General features: G+C 45.5%; 1 protein-coding gene across 2 annotated transcripts in view; it reads left to right on the forward strand.

Annotated features, from left to right (window-relative positions):
• The window catches only part of LOC123482633 (protein HID1-like), a 41,370-nt gene that overhangs the window by 9,594 nt on the left and 15,917 nt on the right, over positions 1-15,859 (forward strand). For both annotated transcript variants that reach the window (XM_045211021.1, XM_045211022.1), the window contains 6 exons: positions 669-785; positions 9,337-9,443; positions 9,849-9,965; positions 10,082-10,292; positions 10,868-10,924; positions 12,500-12,640. In XM_045211021.1, coding sequence (XP_045066956.1) covers positions 669-785; positions 9,337-9,443; positions 9,849-9,965; positions 10,082-10,292; positions 10,868-10,924; positions 12,500-12,640 — 750 coding nt within the window. The remainder of the gene's footprint in view (positions 1-668; positions 786-9,336; positions 9,444-9,848; positions 9,966-10,081; positions 10,293-10,867; positions 10,925-12,499; positions 12,641-15,859) is intronic.

Consider the following 15,859-nt stretch of genomic DNA (forward strand, 5'->3'; position numbering starts at 1 on the left):
CCTAATGAACACAACACAGTAATAAACCATGATGATGAGAGAAAAACAAATCTCTCAGGTGGATGTTCTACCTCTCTTGATTACAACATTTGTTTCTTCCTACATGGGAAGATAAGAGGAAATAGCATCCTAAAAGTTCAGTGGAACTCTATTTCCTCATTAGACATTCAGAAATGTTTGCTATAGAGGGTAACAAAGTGTAGAGGGGTTTAATGTTTGCCCCCCCCATCCTCCTGCCCCCCTCCTTCCCATCCTCCTGCCCCCCTCCATCCTCCTGCCCCCCCTCCATCCTCCTCCCCCCTCCCCCCATCCTCCTGCCCCCCATCCTCCTGCCCCCCTCCATCCTCCTGCCCCCTCCATCCTCCTGACCCCTCCCTCACATCCTCCTCCCCCCATCCTCCTGCCCCCCTCCCTCCCATCCTCCTCCCCCCCATTCTCCTGCCCCCCTCCATCCTCCTGCCCCCCTCCCTCCCATCCTCCTCCCCCATCCTCCTGCCCCCTCCATCCTCCTGCCCCCCCATCCTCCTGCCCCCTCCATTCTCCTGCCTCCCTCCCTCCCATCCTCCTGCCCCCCTCCATCCTCCTGCCCCCCCTCCATCCTCCTGCCCCTCCCTCCCTCCCATCCTCCTCCCCCCCCATCCTCCTGTCCCCCCCGTCCTCCTTAACAGACAGATGAGATGGATGATGATGAAGGAGCTCGTCCGCTGGCTGAGTCTCTGCTCCTGGCCATGGCCGACCTGCTCTTCTGTCCTGACTTCACTGTGAACAGCCACCGGAGAGGACCTGTGAGTACTCTCATCGGATCCAGTGCTTATTCATTTTGATTTAACCTTTATTTTAGCAGGGAGTCCCATTGAGACCAAGGTCCCTTTTGCAAGGGAGCCCTCCATCTTAACAACTACACAACAATTACACTATCACAGCAGCATAGGAAATACACATAAAAAACAACCACATTCCTCAGTAAAGAGGTCTTGAAGTGGACTGAAATAGGTGGTACTCATTTTAGGGTGGTTGTATTCGTAGCCCTTTCCTGCAGTCAAATGACCTAGTGGCCTCGTGGGTGGAATGTTATTAATAATTTTCATAAAATCATAATTAATAAACATTATTTGAAAAAAAAAAAATGAATATCCGATGTTTCTATGTCAAATGATCTTGTGTGATGTTAATAAAGTGTAAAATTGGGATGCAAACTCTAAATTGAATACATTTAAACTCTACACTACCGGTCAAAAGTTTTAGAACACCTACTCATTCAAGGATTTTGCTTTATTTTTACTATTTTCTACATTGTATAATAATAGTGAAGACATCAAAACTATGAAATAACACATATGGAATCATGTAGTAACCAAAAAAGTGTTAAACAAATCAAAATATATTTTATATTTGAGATTCTTCAAATAGCCACCCTTTGCCTTGATGACAAAATGCACACTCTTGGCATTCTCTCAACCAGCTTCACCTGGAATGCTTTTCCAACAGTCTTGAAGGAGTTCCCACATATGCTGAGCACTTGTTGGCTGCTTTTCCTTCCCTCTGGGGTCCGACTCATTTCAAACCATCTCAATTTGGTTGAGGTCGAGGGATTGTGGAGGCCAGGTCACCTGATGCAGCACTCCATCAAATCAAATTGTATTTGCCACGTGCCGAATACAACAGGCACCTTACAGTGAGATGCTTACTTACAAGCCCTTAACCAACAATGCAGTTTTAAGAAAAATAAGTGTTCAGTAAAAAAGAAAAGTAAAAAAAGTAAAGAGAAGCAGTAAAATAAAATAACTTGCAAAAGTATTCATCCCCCTTGGCGTTTTTCCTATTTTGTTGCATTACAACCTGTAATTTAAATGGATTTTTATTTGGATTTCATGTAATGGACATACACAAAATAGTCCAAATTGGTGAAGTGAAATGAAAAAAATAAATAACGGAAAAGTGGTGCGTGCATATGTATTCACCCCCTTTGCTATGAAGCACCTAAATAAGATCTGGTGCAACCAATTACCTTCAGAAGTCACATAATTAGTTAGATTGCACACAGGTGGACTTTATTTAAGTGTCACATCATCTGTCACATGATGTCAGTATACAGTGGAGGAAAAAAGTATTTAGTCAGCCACCAATTGTGCAAGTTCTCCCACTTAAAAAGATGAGAGAGGCCTGTAATTTTCATCATAGGTACACGTCAACAATGACAGACAAATTGAGATTTTTTTTCTCCAGAAAATCACATTGTAGGATTTGTAATGAATTTATTTGCAAATTATGGTGGAAAATAAGTATTTGGTCACCTACAAACAAGCAAGATTTCTGGCTCTCACAGACCTGTAACTTCTTCTTTAAGAGGCTCCTCTGTCCTCCACTCGTTACCTGTATTAATGGCACCTGTTTGAACTTGTTATCAGTATAAAAGACACCTGTCCACAACCTCAAACAGTCACACTCCAAACTCCACTATGGCCAAGACCAAAGAGCTGTCAAAGGACACCAGAAACAAAATTGTAGACCTGCACCAGGCTGGGAAGACTGAATCTGCAATTGGTAAGCAGCTTGGTTTGAAGAAATCAACTGTGGGAGCAATTATTAGGAAATGGAAGACATACAAGACCACTGATAATCTCCCTCGATCTGGGTCTCCACGCAAGATCTCACCCCGTGGGGTCAAAATGATCACAAGAACGGTGAGCAAAAATCCCAGAACCACATGGGGGGACCTAGTGAATGACCTGCAGAGAGCTGGGACCAAAGTAACAAAGCCTACCATCAGTAACACACTACGCCGCCAGGGACTCAAATCCTGCAGTGCAAGACGTGTCCCCCTGCTTAAGCCAGTACATGTCCAGGCCCGTCTGAAGTTTGCTAGAGTGCATTTGGATGATCCAGAAGAGGATTGGGAGAATGTCATATGGTCAGATGAAACCAAAATATAACTTTTTGGTTAAAAAGTCAACTCGTCGTGTTTGGAGGACAAAGAATGCTGAGTTGCATCCAAAGAACACCATACCTACTGTGAAGCATGGGGGTGGGAACATCATGCTTTGGGGCTGTTTTTCTGCAAAGGGACCAGGACGACTGATCCGTGTAAAGGAAAGAATGAATGGGGCCATGTATCGTGAGATTTTGAGTGAAAACCTCCTTCCATCAGCAAGGGCATTGAAGATGAAACGTGGCTGGGTCTTTCAGCATGACAATGATCCCAAACACACCGCCCGGGCAACGAAGGAGTGGCTTCGTAAGAAGCATTTCAAGGTCCTGGAGTGGCCTAGCCAGTCTTCAGATCTCAACCCCATAGAAAATCCTTGGAGGGAGTTGAAAGTCTGTGTTGCCCAGCGACAGCCCCAAAACATCACTGCTCTAGAGGAGATCTGCATGGAGAAATGGGCCAAAATACCAGCAACAGTGTGTGAAAACCTTGTGAAGACTTACAGAAAACGTTTGACCTGTGTCATTGCCAACAAAGGGTATATAACAAAGTATTGAGAAACTTTTGTTATTGACCAAATACTTATTTTCCACCATAATTTACAAATAAATTCATTAAAAATCCTACAATGTGATTTTCTGGATTTTTTTTCCTAATTTTGTCTGTCATAGTTGACGTGTACCTATGATGTAAATTACAGGCCTCTCTCATCTTTTTAAGTGGGAGAACTTGCACAATTGGTGGCTGACTAAATACTTTTTCCCCCCACTGTAGGTCTGTAACAGTTTGGATCTAGAGTGTCACCCCCTTTGAAGAGGGGGATGACCGCGGCAGCTTTCCAATCTCTGGGGATCTCAGACGTTTTGAAAGAGAGGTTGAACAGGCTAGTAATAGTGGTTGCGATAATTTCGGCGGCTAGTTTTAGAAAGAAAGGGTCCAGATTTTCTAGCCCAGATGATTTGTAGGGGTCCAGATTTTGCAGCTCTTTCAGAACATCAGCTGTCTGAATTTCTGTGAAGGAGAAGCGGGGGGCATGGGCAAGTTGCAGCGGAGGGTGCAGATGTCACGATCGTTTACTGATGAGACGGACCAAGGCGCAGCGTGATAAGCGTACATTTTTATTACATACTTAACTCACGACAAAACAACAAACAAACGAAACGTGAAGTCCTAGGTTACACACAACAAACCTTAACGGAACAAGATCCCACACCGACTAGTGCCAAACAGGCTGCCTAAGTATGGTCCCCAATCAGAGACAACGAGATACAGCTGCCTCTGATTGGGAACCACCCTGGCCAACATAGATCTAAACGATCTAGAACATCAACATAGAAAATATAACACAAAAACTACACACCCTGGCTCAACATTTCAGAGTCCCCAGAGCCAGGGCGTGACAGCAGAGCTGGTGGCCGGGGTAGTGGTAGCCAGGTGGAAAGCATGGCCAGCCGTAGCAAAATGCTTGTTGAAATTCTCGATTATTGTAGATTTATCGGTGGTGATAGTGTTTCCTAGCCTCAGTGCAGTGGGCAGCTGGGAGGAAGTTCTCTTATTCTCCATGGACTTTACAGTGTCCCAAAACCTTTTGGAGTTAGTGCTACAGGATGCACATTTCTGTTTGAAAATGTTAGCCTTTGCTTTCCTAACTGCTTGTGTATATTGGTTCCTAACTTCCCTGAAAAGTTGCATATCGCGGGGGCTATTTGATGCTAATGCAGTACGCCACATGATGTTTTTGTGCTGGTCAAGGGCAGTCAAGTCTGAGGAGAACCAGGGGCTATATCTGTTCTTAGTTCTGTATTTTTTGAATGGGGCATGTTTATTTAAGATTGAGAGGAAATTACTTTTAAAGAACAACCAGGCATCCTCTACTGACGGAATGAGATTTATATCCATCCAGGATACCTGGGCCAGGTCAATTAGGAAGGCCTGCTCACTAAAGTGTTTTAGGGAGCGTTTGACAGTGATGAGGGGTGGTCGTTTGACCGCGGACCCGTTACGGACGCAGGCAATAAGGCAGTGATCGCTGAGATCCTGGTTGAAGACAGCGGAGGTGTATTTAGAGGGTAAGTTAGTCAGGATGATATCTATGAGGGTGCCCATGTTTACGGATTTAGGGTTGTACCTGGTAGGTTCGTTGATAATTTGTGTGAGATTGAGGGCATCTAGTTTGGATTGTAGGATGGCCGGGGTGTTAAGCATATCTCAATTTAGGTCACCAAGCAATACGAACTCTGAGGATAAATGGGGGGCAATCAATTCACATATGGTGTCCAGGGCACAGCTGGGGGCTGAGGGGGGTCTGTAGCAAGCGGCAACAGTGAGAGACTTAATTCGGGAAAGGTGGATTTTTAGAAGTAGAAGCACAAACTGTTTGGGCACAGACCTGGATAGTATGATAGAGCTCTGCAGGCTATCTCTACAGTAGATTGCAACTCTACCCCCTTTGGCAGTTCTATCTAGACGGAAAATGTTGTAGTTGGGGATGGACATTTCTGAATTTTTGGTGTCCTTCCTAAACCAGGATTCAGACACTGCTAGAACATCAGGGTTGGCGGAGTGTGCTAACGCAGTGAATAACTCAAACTTAGGAAGGAGGCTTCTGATATTATCATGCAGAAATCCAAGGCTTTTACGGTTACAGAAGTCAACAAATGATAGCTCCTGGGGAGTAGGAGTGAAACTGGGGGCTGCAGGGCCTGGGTTAGCCTCTACATCACCAGAGGAACAGAGTAGGTCTAGAATAAGGATACGGCTAAAGGCTTTAAGAACTGGTCTTCTAGTGCGTTGGGTACAGAGAATAAAGGGGGCAGATTTCCGGGCATTGTAGAAACGATTCAGGGCATTATGTACAGACAAGGATATGGAAGGATATGAGTACAGTGGAGGTAAACCTAGGCGTTGGGTAACAATGAAAGAGATAGCATCACTGGAGGCACCGATTGAGCCGGTCTCGGCATGTATGGGGGGTGGAACAAAGGAACTATTTGAGGCAGTTTGAGAGGGACTTGGGGTTCTACAGTGAAATTGTATAATAAGAACTAACTGGAACAGCAATAGGCAAGGTATATTGACATAGGAGAGAGGCATAAAGCAATCACAGGTGTTATTAGAGAGAGCTAAGACAACAACTGGTAATGGTGATAAAGTTTGGGCTGAGGCTAAACAGAATAAACAGGACAGGGTACTGTGTAAAGGAACAGTCCAGCAGGCATCAGCTGTGCAGCTGAGTGATCATAAGGTCCAGTGAACAGCAATATGTGAGTCCGAAAGCAGTTCAAATTGGTGCTTCAGCACAGCGAGCAGGAAGCATGGTTGTAGTTTGCATGTGCTAGCGGGCCGGGGCTAGCAGATGGATCTTCGTGGTCGTCGCAATGGGAAGCCTGTTGAAACCACAGACGATTACGTCGGCAGACCAGTCGTGATGGATCGGCAGGGCTCCGTGTCGACTCTAGGAGGTCCCATCCGGTTGACAGAGAGGTAGATATCCGGGAGATGTGCCTGACTCAAGGCTAGCTCAAGGCTGATTAGCTATTCACAGATAAGCTTGGCACATCTAGCCACTGGGATTTTTTCCCATTCTTCAAGGCAAAACTGCTCCAGCTCCTTCAAGTTGGATGGGTTCTGCTGGTGTACAGCAATCTTTAAGTCGTACCACAGATTTTCAATTGGATTGAGGTCTGGGCTTTGACTAGGCCATTTCAAGACATTTAAATGTTTCCCCTTAAACCACTAGAGTGTAGCTTTTGCAGTATGCTTAGAGTCATTGTCCTGCTGGATGGTGAACCTACGTCCCAGTCTCAAATCTCTGGAAGACTGAAACAGGTTTCCCTCAAGAATTTCCCTGTATTTAGCGCCATCAATCATTCCTTCAATTCTGACCAGTTTCCCAGTCCTGCCAATAAAAAACATCCCCACAGCATGATGCTGCCACCACCATTCTTCACTGGGTTGAGTTTGCGCCAGACATAGCGTTTTCCTTGATGGCCAAAAAGCTCAATTTTAGTCTCATCTGACCAGAGTACCTTCTTCCATATGTTTGGGGAGTCTCCCACATGCCTTTTGGCGAACACCAAACGTGTTTGCTTATTTTTTTCTTTAAGCAATGGCTTTTTCCTGGCCACTCTTTCGTAAAGCCCAGCTCTGTGGAGTGTACGGCTTGAAGTGGTCCTATGGACAGATACTCCAATCTCCACTGTGGAGCTTTGCAGCTCCTTCAGGGTTATCTTTGGTCTCTTTGTTGCCTTTCTGATTAATGCCCTCCTTGCCTGGTCTGTGAGTTTTGGTGGGCGGCCCTCTCTTGGCAGGTTTGTTGTGGTGCCATATTCTTTCCATTTTTTTATAATGAATTTAATGGTGCTCCGTGGGATGTTCAAAGTTTCTGATATTTTTTTATAACCCAACCCTGATCTGTACTTCTCCACATCTTTGTCTCTGACCTGTTTGGAGAGCTCCTTGGTCTTCATGGTGCCGCTTGCTTGGTGGTGCCCCTTGCTTAGTGATGTTGCAGACTCTGGGGCCTTTCAGAACAGGTGTATATATACTGAGATCATGTGACACTTAGATTGCACACAGGTGGACTTTATTTAACTAATTATGTGACTTCTGAAGGTAATTTGTTGCACCAGATCTTATTTAGGGGCTTCATAGCAAAGGGGATGAATACATACGCACGCACCACTTTTTCGATATTTATTTTTTATAATTGTTTGAAACAAGTTATTTTTTTCATTTCACTTCACCAATTTGGACTATTTTGTGTATGTCCATTACATGAAATCCAAATAAAATCCATTTAAATTACATGTTGTAATGCAACAAAATAGGAAAAACGCCAAGGGGGATGAATACTTTTGCAAGGCACTGTACTGGCAGGACGTCTTCAGGTTTACATAATGTCACTTCTATCCATCTCCAACCAGCTGTCTTCAATACTGTCAAGGCTGTTTCTGGCAAATACTGTATCTTATTCATGCTTAGTTCTGCTGTAGGGTTGCCTCATACAATGTACCAATGTACCAATGTTACAGCATACAGCATACAGTGGTGTTGCCCTAGGTCTGGAATTTACGAGACCATGCTTGAAAGGTTCCCCCCTGCATTCCTCTCTGTCTAGAAAGGTGAAAGAGTTGTAGAGACTGTTTCCTTCTTCCTGGTGTTAGTCAGACAGCAGCCCCACCTGACCTGTCAACCGAGTCTCTTGAGATTTCAGAGATGATCCTAGTACCTGTCTTGTATCCTGGGTTCCAGTCTGTTTCTGCTCTCTTATGAAATTGTCACATTTGACAATGACAATGCAGTAGGCAAAAGCACAAACAGATATGGGACCTGGCTACCTGTCTTACTGCTGTCTCCAGAAACAGTTATCTGTGTCACTGATTAATAGCTGAAATTGAATTTGGCCCATAGCAACCTATGGGGAAACTCGCTAAGAGGAGGTGTGTTGCATTTTAGGTCTGTCATTTATATCCTGCTTATGTCTGCCTAAAACTTGTTCTGTAACTATAGTTACAAGTTTATATGTGTGTAATTATCCCTGTGTGTATAAACTGGATAACCTTTTTTGAAAAGGTATGGACATCACACATGCAATTCAATAAAACCATGCGGTAACACTTTACTTAAAACCAATGACGTATATAAACCCTGGATTGCTGATGCTATGTATTGGCAATTGAGAGGCTTTGAAGCCACCGGTCGGCCATATTGGCACTCCCTAGTAGGAGCAGTCCTCCATAGTAATGAATGGAATTCTACAGTATTTCAATTAAATGTTTCAAGTACAAAATGACATGTATTTAATGTTTTTCTTGTTTTAGTGGGGACAGTAACATTAGTAAAAAAAAATAAAAAGACTTTAAGGAAAATGTTTTTATATTTTTATTTTAAGTTGTATCTTTAGCTCACAAAATATAATTTAAAAGTATGCATTACTAAATGTGTCAAAAACGAATGTAGACATTAATAAATGCCTTTCTATAGCTTCCAAAATCTTTTTGTACAATTGAGGAGGAGTACCAAGATGGCTGCGCGGTGGCTTCAGTACAGCGCCCCCTGCCAGTCATCTAGGGTTTGTCATCTAGGGTTTATACACATCATTGCTTAAAACATGCATGTATTACTTGTGTGCATACATTTTATGTTTGGGTGTCCTCGTGAATCTAACCCACAACTCTGGTGGCGCAAGCACCATGCTCTACCAACTGAGCCATGCTATACCAACTGAGCCACACAGGACCACGTTAGATCTTGCTGTGAAATTGTCAACTGACTCATTGTTTGCTTCATATGGTGTATTCATTGTTTCAGATTACTGAACAATGATGTAATGGTGTAGGGAGCAGTAGTAGCTCTCTCCCAGTAGTTATTGGGATTGATGGTCCCATGATGATGTCACCATCCTACAGGACTCTGTGGAGGACATGCAGACCATAGACAGCTGTGAGTACATCTGGGAGGCAGGGGTGGGGTTCGCCCAGTCCCCCCCACTCAACTACATCCACGACCTCAACAGGTGAGTCACACAGTGATGAGAGTCCTTATGTTGACATCTGTGCTCTGATGATCTTTTATGATCCTCTTTCAATCCTCTCTCTCTCTCTCTCTCTTTCTCTCTCTCTCTCTCTCTCTCCTCTTTCTTTCTTTCTCTCCTCTTTTTCTATTTCTCTCTCTATCCCTCTCTCTCTTCCTCTCTCCCTCTCTCTCTCTCTCTCTCTCTCTCTCTCTCTGTCTCTGTCTCTCTCTCTCCCTCTCTCTCTCTCCTCTCTCTCCCCCTCTCTCTCTTCCCCCTTTCTCCCTATCTCTCCCCCTCTCTCTCTCTCCCTCTCTCTCTACCCCCCCCTTCCCCCTCTCTCTCTCTATCTGTCTTTCTCTCTCCCACAATGAACCTCTCTTTCCATGTATGTTCTTGGCCACTCAGGACAGAGCTGCTGAGGCTGCTGCTAACCTGTTTCTCTGAGGCCATGTACCTCCCTCCCTCCTCAGACAACCCCATCCTCAACCCCTGGGTCAGCTTCTTCTGCTCCACAGAAAACAGGTGAGGTACACACACACACACACACAATCCCACACACACATACACACCAAACCACATAATATTTTCCTAACAATAACTGACACAAATGATTATTTCCCTCTGTCCACCTACCTCAGGCATGCCCTGCCTCTCTTCACCTCCCTGGTGAACGTGGTGTGTGCCTACGACCCGGTGGGCTATGGCATCCCTTACAACCACCTGCTCTTCTCCGACTACCGTGAGCAGCTGGTGGAGCAGGCCGTGCAGATCCTCATCGTCACCCTGGAGCACGAGGGAGGAGGGCTGGCCCACCGACCCCCCTCTCCCTCCAGCATGGAGGACCAGGATGTAAGGCCAGGACCCTTCTGTACAGGGGGAGGGGGGAGGGTGATGGTGTGTGTGTGCGTGGTTGCCTGTCAATAGAAAAGATAAGTCCCACAGATCACATTTCATTCAACATACATTGTGCTAACATTCACCTTCAGAGACCAGGGGCCTGTCATGATCCATTATGCTAACATTCACCTTCAGAGACCAGGGGCCTGTCATGATCCATTGTGCTAACATTCACCTTCAGAGACCAGGGGCCTGTCATGGTCCATTGTGCTAACATTCACCTTCAGAGACCAGGGGCCTGTCATGATCCATTGTGCTAACATTCACCTTCAGAGATCAGGGGCCTGTCATGATCCATTATGCTACCATTCACCTTCAGAGACCAGGGGCCTGTCATGGTCCATTGTGCTAACATTCACCTTCAGAGACCAGTGGGCTGTCATGATCCATTGTGCTACCATTCACCTTCAGAGACCAGGGGCCTGTCATGATCCATTGTGCTAAGCATTCACCTTCAGAGACCAAGGGTCTGTCATGGCCCTTAGTTGTTGCTGATACATTATTTTTCTCTCTCTCTTTTTCTGCAGTATGTGGGCCCTGACAACCTGTTTGTAAACTACCTTTCAAGAATTCACAGGGAAGAGGTACAGTCATTTTTCTTGTTGTCATATTTTTCACACATTTCCTCCTTTTATTGGTTTTATTGTTACATGCAGAGTGAATGCTAACCATTGTTTTAGTTGTGAGCGATGTTCAGTCTCATTTAACCAGGCTACATTACATTTACATATACATTTACGTCACTTAGCAGACGCTCTTATCCAGAGCGACTTACAAATAGGTGCATTCACCTTATAGCCAGTGGGATAACCACTTTACAATGTTTTTATTTTATTTTTATTTTTTTTGGGGGGTTGGAGTAAAGGGGGGAGGGGGTAGAAGGATTACTTTATCCTATCCCAGGTATTCCTTAAAGAGGTGGGGTTTCAAATGTCTCCGGAAGGTGGTGAGTGACTCCGCTGTCCTGGCGTCGTGAGGGAGCTTGTTCCACCATTACAAGTGCAGATATGCCGTGTCAAAAGACCCTTGTCTGGGGGCCTTCCGAGTGGTGCAGCGGTCTAAGGCACTGCATCGCAGTGCTAGAGGTATCACTACAGACCCAGGTTCAATCCCAGGCTGTGTCACAGCCAGCCGTGACCGGGAGACCCATGAGGCGGTGCACAATTGGCCCAGCGTCGTCTGGGTTAGGGGAGGGTTTAGCCGCCTGGGATTTCCTTGTCCCATCGCGCTCTAGTGACTCCTTGTGGCGGGCCGGGCGCCTGCAAGCTGACTTCGGTCGCCAGCTGGCGCAGCTGGCTTCCAGGTTAAGCGAGCAGTGTGTCAAGAAGCAGTGCGGCTTGGCAGGGTCGTGTTTCGGAGGACACATGGCTCTCGACATTCGCCACTCCCGAGTCCGTAGGGGAGTTGCAGCGATGGGACAAGACTATAACTACCAATTGGGAAGAAAAAGAAAGAAAGAAAAAAATACCAGTCCAAAGGTCTGACCCTAATCTAAAGGTCTGACCCTAATCTAAAGGTTTGACCCTAATCTAAAGGTTTGACCCTAGTCTAAAGGTCTGACCCTAATCTAAAGGTTTGACCCTAATCTAAAGGTTTGACCCTAGTCTAAAGGTCTGACCCTAATCTAAAGGTCTGACCCTAGTCTAAAGGTCTGACCATTGTCTAAAGATCTGACCCCTAGTCTAAAGGTCTGACCCTAGTCTAAAGGTCTGACCCTAATCTAAAGGTCTGACCCTAGTCTAAAATTCTGACCCTATTCTAAAGGTTTGACCCTAGTCTAAAGGTCTGACCCTAGTCTAAAAGTCTGACCCTAGTCTAAAGGTCATGTGACCCCCTCAGTAGGACTACAACTTTGTAGATCTCTCTTCTATCATGCTTACACACTTTCTCTAATGGTACATTGCAAGTGCAGATTTGCTATGTGAAAAGACGTTAGTCTGAAACTCTCAAATTTAAATCTGGACCTCAAAGCCAGTTCCACTGCATTTTTTCATCCTTCCCTTCGAATCAGGGACTGATTTAGACCTGGGACATCAGGTGCGTGCAATTAATGATCAGGTAGAACAGAAAACCATCAGTACTCCGGACCTCGTAGAGTAAGATTTGAATACCTGTGGTCTAAAGGTTGACACAAGGTTCTCGTGTCACCCCCTCTCTAGGACTACGACTTTGTGTTGAAGGGACTGGCTCGCCTGTTGGTAAACCCTTTGATGCAGACCTACCTGCCCAACTCCACCAAGAAGATACAGTTCCACCAGGAGCTGCTGGTGCTCTTCTGGAAGCTCTGTGACTTCAATAAGGTAATATATAATATAATAATAACATATATATATATATATGTATATATATATATATACAGTACCAGTCAAAAGTTTGGACACACCTACTCATTCAAGGGTTTTTCTTTATTTTTACTATTTTTTACATTGTATGTTGTAGAATAATGGTGAACACATCAAAACTATGAAATAACACATATGGAATCATTTAGTAACCAAAAAAGTGTTAAAGGCTGGTAACTCTAATGAACTTATCCTCTGCAGCAGAGGTAACTCTGGGTCTTCCTTTCCTGTGGCGGTCCTCATGAGAGCCAGTTTCATCATAGTGCTTGATGTTCTTTGCGAATGCACTTGAAGAAATTTTCCAAATTGACTGACCTTCATGTCTTAAAGTAATGATGGACTGTCGTTTCTCTTTGCTTATTTGAGCTGTTCTTGCCATAATATGGACTTGGTATTTTACCAAATAGGGCTATCTTCTGTATACATTTTACATTTACATTTTCGTCATTTACAAATTGGTGCATTCACCTTATGATAGCCAGTGGAACAACCACTTTACAATATTTTTTTTCTTCTTTGGGGTGGGGTAAGGGGGGGTAGAAGGATTACTTTATCCTATCCCAGGTATTCCTTAAAGAGGTGGGGTTTCAAGTGTCTCCGGAAGGTGGTGAGTGACTCCGCTGTCCTGGCGTTGTGAGGGAGCTTGTTCCACCATTGGGGTGCCAGAGCAGCGAACAGTTTTGACTGGGCTGAGCGGGAACTGTGCTTCCGCAGAGGTAGGGGGGCCAGCAGGCCAGAGGTGGATTAACGCAATGCCCTCGTTTGGGTGTAGGGACTGATCAGAGCCTGAAGGTACGGAGGTGCCGTTCCCCTCACAGCTCCGTAGGCAAGCACCATGGTCTTGTAGCAGATGCGAGCTTCAACTGGAAGCCAGTGGAGTGTGCGGAGGAGCGGGGTGACGTGAGAGAACTTGGGAAGGTTGAACACCAGACGGGCTGCGGCGTTCTGGATGAGTTGTAGGAGTTTAATGGCACAGGCAGGGAGCCCAGCCAACAGCAAGTTGCAGTAATCCAGACGGGAGATGACAAGTGCCTGGATTAGGACCTGTGCCGCTTCCTGTGTAAGGCAGGGTCGTACTCTGTGAATCTTAGAATGTAGAGCATGAACCTACAGGATCGGGTCACCGCCTTGATGTTAGCGGAGAACGACAGGGTGTTGTCCAGGCTCATGCCAAGGCTCTTTGCACTCTGGGAGGAGGACACAACGGAGTTGTCAACCGTGATGGCGAGATCATGGAACGGGCAGTCCTTCCCCGGGGGTTCAGCTTGAGGTGGTGATCCATCATCCACACTGATATGTCTGCCAGACATGCAGAGATGCGATTCGCCACCTGGTTATCAGAAGGGGGAAAGGAGAATATTAATTGTGTGTCGTCTGCGTAGCAATGATAGGAGAGGCCATGTGAGGATATGACAGAGCCAAGTGACTTGGTGTATAGCGAGAATAGGAGAGGGCCTAGAACTGAGCCCTGGGGGACACCAGTGGTCAGAGCACGTGGTGCGGAGACAGATTCTCGCCACGCCACCTGGTAGGAGCGACCTGTCAGGTAGGACGGAATCCAAGAGTGAGCCGCGCCGGAGATGCCCAACTCGGAGAGGGTGGAGAGGAGGATCTGATGGTTCACAGTATCAAAGGCAGCAGATAGGTCTAGAAGGACGAGAGCAGAGGAGAGAGAGTTAGCTTTAGCAGTGCGGAGAGCCTCCGTGACACAGAGAAGAGCAGTCTCAGTTGAATGACCAGTCTTGAAACCTGACTGGTTTGGATCAAGAAGGTCATTCTGAGAGAGATAGCAAGAGAGTTGGCTAAAGACGGCACGCTCAAGAGTTTTGGAGAGAAAATAAAGAAGGGATACTGGTCTGTAGTTGTTGACATCGGAGGGATCGAGTGTAGGTTTTTTGAGAAGGGGTGCAACTCTCGCTCTCTTGAAGACGGAAGGGACATAGCCAGCGGTCAAGGATGAGTTCATGAGCGAGGTGAGGTAAGGGAGAAGGTCTCCAGAAATGGTCTGAAGAAGAGAGGAGGGGATAGGGTCAAGCGGGCAGGTTGTTGGGCGGCCGGCCGTCACAAGTCGCAAGATTTCATCTGGAGAGAGAGGGGAGAAAGAAGTCAAAGCATAGGGTAGGGCAGTGTGAGCAGGACCAGCGGTGTCATTAGACTTAACAAATGAGGATCGGATGTCGTCAACCTTCTTTTCAAAATGGTTGACGAAGTCATCCACAGAGAGGGATGAGGGGGGGAGAAGGAGGAGGATTCAGCAGGGAGGAGAAGGTGGCAAAGAGCTTCCAAGGGTTAGAGGCAGATGCTTGGAATTTAGAGTATACCACCCCTACCTTGTCACAACACAACGGATTGGCTCAAACGCATTAAGAAGGAAAGAAATTCCACAAATTAACTTTTAACAAGGCATACTTGTTAATTGAAATGCATTCTAGGTGACTACCTCATGAAGCTGGTTGAGAGAATGCCAAGGGCAAAGGGTGGCTACTTTGAAGAATCTCAAATATAAAATATATTTTGATTTGTTTAACACTTTTTGACTTTTTGGGTTACTAAATGATTCCATATGTGTTATTTCATAGTTTTGATGTGTTCACCATTATTCTACAATGTAGAAAATAGTAAAATAAAGAAAAACCCTAGAATGAGTAGGTGTGTCCAAACTTTTGACTGGTACTGTATATATAAACTCAGCAAAAAAAGAAACGTCCTCTCACTGTCAACTGCGTTTATTTTCAGCAAACTTAACATGTGTAAATATTTGTATGAACATAACAAGATTCAACAACTGAGACATAAACTGAACAAATTCCAAAGACATGTGACTAACAGAAATTGAATAATGTGTCCCTGAACAAAGTGGGGGTCAAAATCAAAAGTAACAGTCAGTATCTGGTGTGGCCACCAGCTGCATTAAGTACTGCAGTGCATCTCCTTCTCATGGACTGCACCAGATTTGCCAGTTCTTGCTGTGAGATGTTACCCCACTCTTCCACCAAGGCACCTGCAAGTTCCCAGACATTTCTGGGGGGAATGGCCCTAGCCCTCACCCTCCGATCCAACAGGTCCCAGACGTGCTCAATGGGATTGATATCCGGGCTCTTCGCTGGCCATGGCAGAACACTGACATTCCTGTCTTGCAGGAAATCACGCACAGAACGAGCAGTATGGCTGGTAGCA

This window comes from Coregonus clupeaformis, chromosome 35, assembly GCF_020615455.1.
Source record: "Coregonus clupeaformis isolate EN_2021a chromosome 35, ASM2061545v1, whole genome shotgun sequence".
In the NCBI taxonomy this organism is placed as follows: domain Eukaryota; kingdom Metazoa; phylum Chordata; class Actinopteri; order Salmoniformes; family Salmonidae; genus Coregonus; species Coregonus clupeaformis.